Source organism: Morone saxatilis, unplaced genomic scaffold (genome assembly GCF_004916995.1).
Source record: "Morone saxatilis isolate NCDOM2014 unplaced genomic scaffold, NCSU_SB_2.0 Contig4, whole genome shotgun sequence".
In the NCBI taxonomy this organism is placed as follows: Eukaryota; Metazoa; Chordata; class Actinopteri; family Moronidae; genus Morone; species Morone saxatilis.
The window spans coordinates 1,393,345-1,402,511 of NW_023339984.1; the positions used below are offsets into that span (position 1 = coordinate 1,393,345).

The 9,167-nt window shown below is 39.1% G+C and overlaps 1 protein-coding gene across 1 annotated transcript in view; it reads right to left on the reverse strand.

The window, feature by feature from the left end:
- Positions 1 to 9,167, reverse strand: part of lrch4 (leucine-rich repeats and calponin homology (CH) domain containing 4) — a 35,617-nt gene that overhangs the window by 11,531 nt on the left and 14,919 nt on the right. The window contains exons 3-9 of the mRNA XM_035675708.1: positions 6,023 to 6,167; positions 3,801 to 3,930; positions 3,422 to 3,527; positions 1,170 to 1,294; positions 673 to 784; positions 462 to 565; positions 311 to 348 (exon numbers count right to left, since the gene is read on the reverse strand). Of these exons, the coding sequence (XP_035531601.1) occupies positions 311 to 348; positions 462 to 565; positions 673 to 784; positions 1,170 to 1,294; positions 3,422 to 3,527; positions 3,801 to 3,930; positions 6,023 to 6,167 (760 nt within the window). The remainder of the gene's footprint in view (positions 1 to 310; positions 349 to 461; positions 566 to 672; positions 785 to 1,169; positions 1,295 to 3,421; positions 3,528 to 3,800; positions 3,931 to 6,022; positions 6,168 to 9,167) is intronic.

The following is a 9,167-nucleotide window of genomic DNA, read 5'->3' on the forward strand; positions in this document are numbered from 1 at the left end:
GTTTTATTGCTTTTTTCTTCTGCACTGCCTTTCCCTGTACAAATCTTCTCTCTCTCTCTTCAAAAAATAATGCTTATAAGAAAGGAGTTTGGTCTAGACCTGTTCTATTTGAAAAGTGTCCTGAGATAACTTTTGCTATGAATTGGCGCTATACAAATAAAATGTAATTGAATTAAATAAAACCAATATTCCTGTTGAGCTTTATACCAATATTTCAGTCCTGTACCACAAACCAATATTCCTGTTTTGTGTTGTAAACTTACTTTAGTTTATTCTGCTAGAAACTAAGCAGTGCCATGCAAAGTCTTACCTGCATACGGTTGAGTCCTGTGGTGGTGAAGAATTCTCCTAGAAATCAATGACGTAATCAATTACTTCCCTGTTCTAAGATAACATACAAGGCAAGATGTTGAGCAACAAGAGGATCTGACACAACTGCTGATCAGTGTGTGAATGAGTACCAGAGGGGCTGTGAGAGTTGGCGTGGGTGGATCTATCCTGATCTCCTCCTCTTCCTCCGTCACAATGCTGTCAATGAAGTCGGTATGCTCGGCCGCTCCGTTTACTGCAGAGAGCAGGGGAGAGGACATTTTCTCTAAATGTGCAAACAATTCTACTTTTTCAGGAACGTTTCTGGCTGGAAAACACTGATTATCCTGTGTTCTTCCTCACCCTTGCTAGCTTCCATAGGAGATCCATCCTCCTCATCCTCCTCCTCCAGGTTCCTCTGGTCTCTGCTGACCTCAGCCATGCGTAGGGAACGCTCTGAGAAGTCATCTGCTGACTGGACACAGACAAGACAGGCAGTCATTGAGTTATTGATCAGTAGTTGATTGCCAACAATGCAGATAGATAGGCTGTATTTGTATTGTTGTTTTCACCTAAAATAAAGCAATATATATTGTTTTAGGTTTATTGACATCAGTGTGTACAAGTTCAATGACATTAACCTGGTTTATAACATTACTCAGCTTCCCAATCACCTATACATTTCATCATACATACATTTCTCTACCGATTTTCAGTTGAGGATGGGTCATGGAGATTTTTTCCTCAAATCTGATATTTCGATGCAGCATCATTGTACACAGTTCTGTTTGATTAATATAATGTAGTTGCTCAGGACATGTTAGGGCAGTGTATAAATGACCGTGTGTGTTCAGTAATACCTCATTCCCAGACCACCGTTTGCTGCCGCTGTCCACACTGTTGAAGCCAGAGTCCAGCCCCCCGAACTGGCCTGTAAACAGCTCTTGCTCTGACAGGCTGCAGGGAAACATGTAGAGCACACATTAAGTTAAACACACATACAGAAGTAAATACACAGCAGCAGTCTTGTTGGCAGACTGATTGTGGTTTATTAGTCTAAAGGGCAGTGACTCATGTTTTTTCCTCCAGATCAGACTCAGAGCTCTTCTGTCAAATGTTCTCTTATCTCTGTCCTTGGTGCTGTCTATTTCATGGAAATGGCTCACTAGGCAGCTAAACGGGTTCCATTACGAGTTTATAAATATTTGATAAACCCTGCTTCCTCTTAGTTATCATACCCTTTCATTGTTATCCATTTCCCTTTTCTATATTCACTGTACCTCCTGCCATCTTACCTCATGTTCACATCGTTCATTTTTTGGCATAAGAGCCCCATGAGCCTATTGTGGTTGCAAAAATATATTTATTTCCATAAGTCCATTATCCTATAATGAATAGGTGCAGTAGCTGCCACTATCAGTAAACAATACTTATTCATGACTAGAAGACTACAAAGTGTGGCTCCATGAAACACCCTTTCCTAATGGTTTGTTAAAGAAATAGTCCAACATTTTGGGAGAGATTATTTGCTTTCTTTGCACGACATTCGAATGCTAATTTAGAATTTGAACGTTATAAATGATTCAGACTTTTTGGTACAGCCCTAAAAATACATCTACAAACACATCTGGGCGGCTCTTAGAAGGCAAGAGCGGGTCGCCCCCAATCAGAAAAGGTTGTTTGGTTTTTCGATCCGGCTTCCTCCTGCATGTGTCAATATCCTTGAGCAAGATTACTCAACCCCAAAGCTCCCGAATGCCATAGCAACCGTGTGTGAATGTGAGTTGATTAATGAGTTAGTTCTGTTCGATGGACTTTGCCATCACTGAAGTGAAAATGTTGTGTGGAAGGTTGAATGTGGCAACGAGTGTTAAAAAGCGCTTTTGGAGTGGTCCCGGGAAAGAACTAAAGAAAGGCGCTATACAGTACAGGTTTCCTTAATCTTAAAAAATAATTAATTCTACTATCTTGGTTCATTCATAAATAATCCTGAATAATACTTAAATTGCTCAGATTTCCAGCAAATGACCGGTGGAAATGTTTTGCTTGGTTCTTTCATCTTTTTCTGCTTACCTGAATCTTTCCCTCCTTTTAGTTTCCTTGCTCCCACTCCAGTTCCTCCTCAACCAGCTTAAATCCAGTGGTCTCAGGTTGTCTCTCAGCCTCCTCTGGCTCCTCTTTGCAAGGCCTCCATGGTTTGAGGGTACTTGAAAAAGATGTGTATTGCCTGGAGCCAGATCTGCGCAGGTGGGGCATTTTTGCGCCGGGTTTGTCCAGTGGAAGAGCTTCCTGAGATGGCGGAGGTGGGCGTAAGCAACAGGCAGGGAAATACGGTTGCCGGACACGTCGAGCCCGGACAAGGGGGTAGTCGAATAATTTTTCCCTAATGAATGCCAAAGAGAGGGATTATATACAAGTGTCATTGCCTCAAACTTGTTTTAGTAATACATGTTCAGTTCCATTGCTGGCTTGTTTTTAATTTTAAATTCATTGTTGGGACACTTTTTATGTAATATTTTTATTTGTCGTTTCTTGAAACTGAAAAACTTATAAACTCTCTTCATTCCTACAACATTTAAGCTGAAAACTTTAAACTTGAAACCCTTTTTTCGGTTTACAGGTTTGACACAATTTATTAGTATAAAAATGAAAATTATTTAAACAATCCAAACAATATCGTAACACTACTTTAACTTCATTAACGGTAAAAAAGTGGTGAAGATCATTAAGCTGAAAAAGGCTTATACAAGAACTTTCACACTTGACATTGTTTAAAATCGATAGCTCCACAGTAATGACAATTACTGGTGTGAAACTTTGTTGAAAATTCTACATTAAAATTCCATGGTAAAGAAGAGCTAGGATTGCTTCGGGTGTTACAGTTATATTTTGCAGGCTTAACAAAGCTCAGTATTAGTAAGATATCTTTATCTTTTTGTATAGTTATAGATGCACTCAATATCAATTGAAGAATCACTGGACAAAGACATTGCTGAGGATTGTGGGGTTACTCGGGTTCATCAAAGAGCACTGAAAAATGTGCTGGATGGGAGGAATATGAGCAGAGGAGAGGAGGTTTGAGGTCAATGGATGGGGTCAAGTGTGTCGATACCTTCAGGCAAAGTGGTGAGCTGGTTTCTCCTCAGGTTTAGGTCCCTCAGACACTCTAGCTGGCCGAGCTCTGCTGGCAAACACTGCAGCTCATTACAGCTTACATCCTGAGAGAGAGACAGAATTTAAAACTGTAGACAACTGATAAGACCACTCACATGTTTTATTACATCACAAATGGATCTTGAGACCCTCTTGCTTTTAATTTTTAAAACCGTAAGTATGAACTTCTGACTACAACCCAAAGGGACTTAAAAAGATCTTTACCCTCCTATCACCACAGAAATCGGCTGGCTTGTGTTTAAACTCTGTTGCTGAGAGAACGATGCTATTGGTGGGAGATAGCCGTGTGTGTGTGAATCTAAGTGTGTATATCATACCAGCTGACGGAGGTGTGTGAGGGAGTATATGGAGGCAGGCAGTGAACCCAGCTTGTTGTTGCTGACGATGAGCACTCGCAGGAGGGGGAGCTGAAACACCGATGGGGGTAAACTGGACAGAAGATTACGACTGTGGAGACAAGCACACACACACACACACACACACACAGTAAAGTCATTGAAGTGGCATTTATTTTATTAATATTTAATTTGCTCATTTCATATGTTATTCTACTGTAAATTGAATTACCTTTTATATGTGTGTAGCATGAAGGGACTGTAAACTTTCATTTCATTGTACAATCTTGTATAATGATAAATAGACTTCCTTGACATCCATCTGGGCCTGGTGCAAGGGTGATTTGGATTTCAAAAGATACACTCCTGTTTAAAACCTTCATAAAAGTGAAATGTTTTAGATATTTTCTTATAGTTAGTAGCTAACTAGCTAGCCTGTCACAATGTTCAGCTACACTTAGTCTTTGATATTTGTTGTTATAGAGTATATTTGCTTTGAGCTTACACTTCTGCTGCCTGTATTACCAGCCACCTGGAGGCTTGTTCTGGTCTCCTAGCAACAGTAAAAATGACAGTGTCGAGGAGAGAGGAGTGTCAGGGTGGTTCTGTTGTTGTACGAAGGTTTGGACAGGATTTGGACGGCCTCTCTTCATCTCCAGCATAAACAAACACTGAAGTTCAAATGAAGTTTTCAGACAGCAGCTGTGCTTTAGAGGCGCTGTGCACCTGCAAACTGCTAACTGTGAAATGCAACGAGTCCACTGCTGCAGTGTGCTGAAGTGCAACTTTTAAAGGATAATTGCAATTGATTGGTTCAACTTTATACCAGGAAGCTTTGAACCCACAACTTTCATGCATACCACTGTTGTGTGCACCCTCGGGCTGAACAATTAATCAAAAAATGATTGAAATCACAATATGGCCAAGTCACAAAAGCTGAGAAAAAATCTCAGAAGCTGCAATTTTTTGGATTAAAAAGGTCAAATGTGTGACAAACATTATAATGAAATACTGTAGTTATGCAGAAAGGCCCCTGTCTACAAATCTTGTTTTCCAGATGTTTGTTCGGTACAGGCCCCTACAAATGTCACATCATTGTTTTGTTTTGTTCAGTGAAAATGAAAATTGTGATGTAAAAATGAGCATTCCTGCTAAATGAGAATCATATCGTAATCCTAGTATCTATCAAAATAATTGCATGATATTTTTTTACCCCACTGTGCAGCCCCACACAGTGTTTATACTTTAGATGCACTAATTTTTTAGATTTTCCAAATAAAGTGATACATTTGTTGTTGCCAACCACCAGGCTGCAGACTGGACTGGGCTATGAAACTTGGCAACAGAGCCACGAGGAAACAATATTATTCAGCTAAAAAGTGCTGAACAATATATTCCATAACTTTATAGCCTATTATTGGTTGTTTTGGTCTTAATTACCCTTAACTTGGCACCCTATGTGTTGCATGTTTCCCCATCACTCCAGATAACCTGTCAACATTCAGCAGAACATGCAATCTGTGAAAGAAAACTGCTGGAGTCAACATTCTGTTTCTGTGTAGATTTCTTTTTGTCTTGTACGCTCTTTTTCCACAGACAGACTGTGTTTGGTAATGGGAGACCACGTGTCATACTATTATCTTACAGTGTTGAATATTAACACAATATGAAAATGGTCTGCAGTCCAAGATCTCAGCAATTACTTAAGTCCTTGTGTGTACAATGTGACCATAACTGACAGAAATGGCCAAAACGTTGAAAACAAGTTTTAACAAATCTTTGATAGCAGAAGTGAGGAGACTAAGGAGATGGAACTGTCAGAGTTCTTTGAAGTTTTAGTGTATTCAGACCTTTCAAAAAGGGATGTGTCTATCTTTGAACTTTTTAAGACCTGTTAAACTAGTTAGAATGAAACACAAGCTATAATAGAACAAGGAGGATGGACCCGGATCAATTTTCCTTCCACAGAATCATTTAGCTCACACTGAATTTAACAATTGCATGTTGTGTTTTATTCTGAGGAGTCAAGATGTCATTGCAGTCAAACAGTCCAGTCAGGGCCTGCAGATACCTTTTGTTGGATTTTACTTGGACCACCAATGGCTTTTGTTAAAGTAATAATTGTATTAATTAAATGTTTGAGTTGCAGTTTAATGAGAACTAGCTAACTGGCTCAGATGGCAGCATGTGTATGTTGTGGTTACCTGAGGTTGAGGTAGGTGAGGGCCTGGAGGTTGCCCAGGCTGGAGGACAGTGAACGCATCCCATTGTGGTAAAGGCTCAGTGTCTCCAGAGAGATGAACTGACAGAGCTCCTCCGGCAGCTCACATAGACGGTTCTTAGACAGATCTGAAAACACACAAAATGACCAAACATTAGACTGATCCATCAGAGGTGCTCTGGTATTTATATGCCAAGGAATAGTACCGTATTTGCTTGTGGAAACTAGGAACGCATGGATGCATGAACGTACGTAGTCACAGCTATTGTGGTTTCGTGCTATTGAAAAAAAAATAGCACGAAACCACAATACATTACATTGACCTTTTAAAAGGTTTTTTAAAAAGGTCAATGTAAGATCCTGTTAAGAAGAGAACTTTGGTGCATCCAGGTGATCAAGTAACTGCAACTTCCCCATATTAAACCCAGCTGTAAACTTATCTTTCACGTCATTCACCACATCTGTCAACTGTCCAATAATGGCAATATGCCATAAAAAAATAACACGACTAAGAAGGAGAACTTTCATCAAATCCTTTCAGTCCTCGTGAGCAAACTTGTGTATGTATGAATTTAAAAGGGATACTGTAATGTGAGTTAGTATTTTACTTCCATAAAGTTGGAGTGTTCACAAGAGACAAATAAGTAAAAAAGAAAGGGCCAAATCAAAACAGAAAAGGCTGAGATACCCTGACTTTTAGTTCCAAGTATGGGTCAAGCAGAATCCTACAATTCCCCTGATGCCACTAGATATCATCTTTTGTTACAAATCTCTTGCCCTCAGCCTGTAATGCAAGCTTTATGTTCTAAATTAGTAGTCTCCGAGACCAAATGGAGATCATAACCCCATTGGAATCAATCAAGTTCATACTTTGGTTTTATGTTTGATGTATCCTTGTGCCATATGACAGGATCCACACCATTTTCCAAAACCACCAGCCTCGAGCGGGGAACCCACACTGCTGTGACAGAATCTTGGCGAGGCCAAACACTCGTCCACTCCTGACCAAACTGGGTGAGCATTTCCAAAAATAGCTGCTATTGGCTGCTTCCCGCTTTCTGTTTCCAGAGTTACTGTACAGTATGTAGGCCATTCTCACCCACCTATAAAGGGATGCAATGAATACCAGTCAGTTCTAATGTACATAAAGAATCCAATTGAGCACAGCGCAGATGGACTATTTCACAGCTTTTTCACTGCAGAAATTTCAAACATTTGCTGATCCCAGCTTCTTGAATGTCTTTGGGTTTGGGAGTGTTGGTTGGACAAAAAAAAACTATTTGTAGATGTTGTTTTGGGCTCTGGAAAATTCTTATGAGCATTGATGTTGAAAACAATCTGGATATTAATTGATAATGAAAATAATCCATAGTTGCAGCACTACCTATGCCAACAGAATTATTTAAATATATACCTTTAATTTAGAAACATTTTTCTCAGAAATACTAGGATTTGAGGTTATAATTGTGACATAATTTGTATCAATAATAATAAATTGATTCCAGTTTTAGTAGAGGTGTTAAATCATGATTGGGGAAAATCTTTGTTCTTTGGTAAATTAAACGCACTTCCTAATTGAAAGTCAATTGACAGGAAATTAATCAGTAACTCTTACAGATTTAACTTTAAGTAAAAATGAGCAACAATGTCAGTTGTTGCTGCTTTTCTCCAATTCATATCACTGTAAATTTAATATCTTGTGTTGTGGACTGCTGGTTTCTCTGTCCTTATTTTCTTTCTTGTCTCTTCCCCCCAAAAATCCTCCACCCTCCAAGCATCGCCTTTACTTCCCAAACCTCCTCCTTTCCCAATGACAGTATTTTACAGGGCGTGCTCAGTACTGACCCCATCCTCTTCTCTACACAAATATCTGTATCACTTAAATTCTATTCTATCATCATGGGATAAAAGGAATGTGAGCAACACAATAAAGCATCGATAGATTGCCTATAGAGCTGCAGTGATTCCAAAAAGCACCATTAGCGGTGAGCTTTCACTGGCAGCAGGACGAGACAGACGTCTGTCAATGGCAGACAGCCCAATGGCTCTTTATTGATCGCTGTTGGAAGCAGCAGGGCAGCAGGAGGAGGCGGTTCCGCTCTTTGTTAGGGCTTCTATGGGGACTTTTATTTTGGAGGACTTAAACTGAAAAAATCTGAAAGAAGGAAAACATAATGTGTGACTTTTGCTTCGATACAGTTAAAACAGGTTAATAACAATGGAATATGGTCCACTGAGCATCATTTACGGATGTGACAGACATTATGTAGCTTCATTCTTTAGATATGTATCGTACAGCTGAGCATCAATAGTTTTTCCATTATCACAATTTTTAGTATCCGGGATTTACTGTAGGGCAGAGTTATAGCTTCCCATTACATTCTGAAGTGTTCAATCCTCTGTTCTTTATCTCTCTATATCAAGATTTACACTGGGGGCAGAAAGCTTTTAAGACTTTCCTTGGGAGTCATTATATTTTTCTTCATCAATCTATTTTACTCAAAAAAATTAAAGAATTAGCAGGTTTTCTTTGTCTTATGTGATAATAAAGTAAATATGTGGGGGTTTTGTTAGACAGAAAAGCAATTTCAAGATTTTTTTTCAAGAAGATTTCAAGAAGAAGTCAGACATTTTTCACATTTTTTTGACCGTTTGATACCAAACTGTTAATCAAAAAAGATTTATCAATAATGGAAATAATTGTTGGTTGCAATCAAGCTACAAACTATTGACTACTTCAACAAACAAAAGGAAAAAAAGAGGCCAAAACCAACCTATTCCTGATCTCTTAAATATCTAATTATAAATGGACAGAATAAGAACAGCAGAAAACAAAGGGAAGTGAGGTCTATGTGTTCAATAAAGCAGATAGATACATACTACTAAGCCATGTTCCACGTTAAACTAAGTGTTTCATTATCAGGATCATTTCACATGATCTTAATAAATACAGCCATGTAGTTCAATGTGTGTATTTTCTATACATACACAGTAAATATGAGAGTGACTAGATTCTGTACGGCAGCTCTAAAGCCTGATCTCTCCCCGTCTTCACTGTCCCATAGCTGGAGGGGAGCTGTTTGAACAATAGGTGGGGGTGGAAATAGCTATGTGTGTGTGTGTGTGTG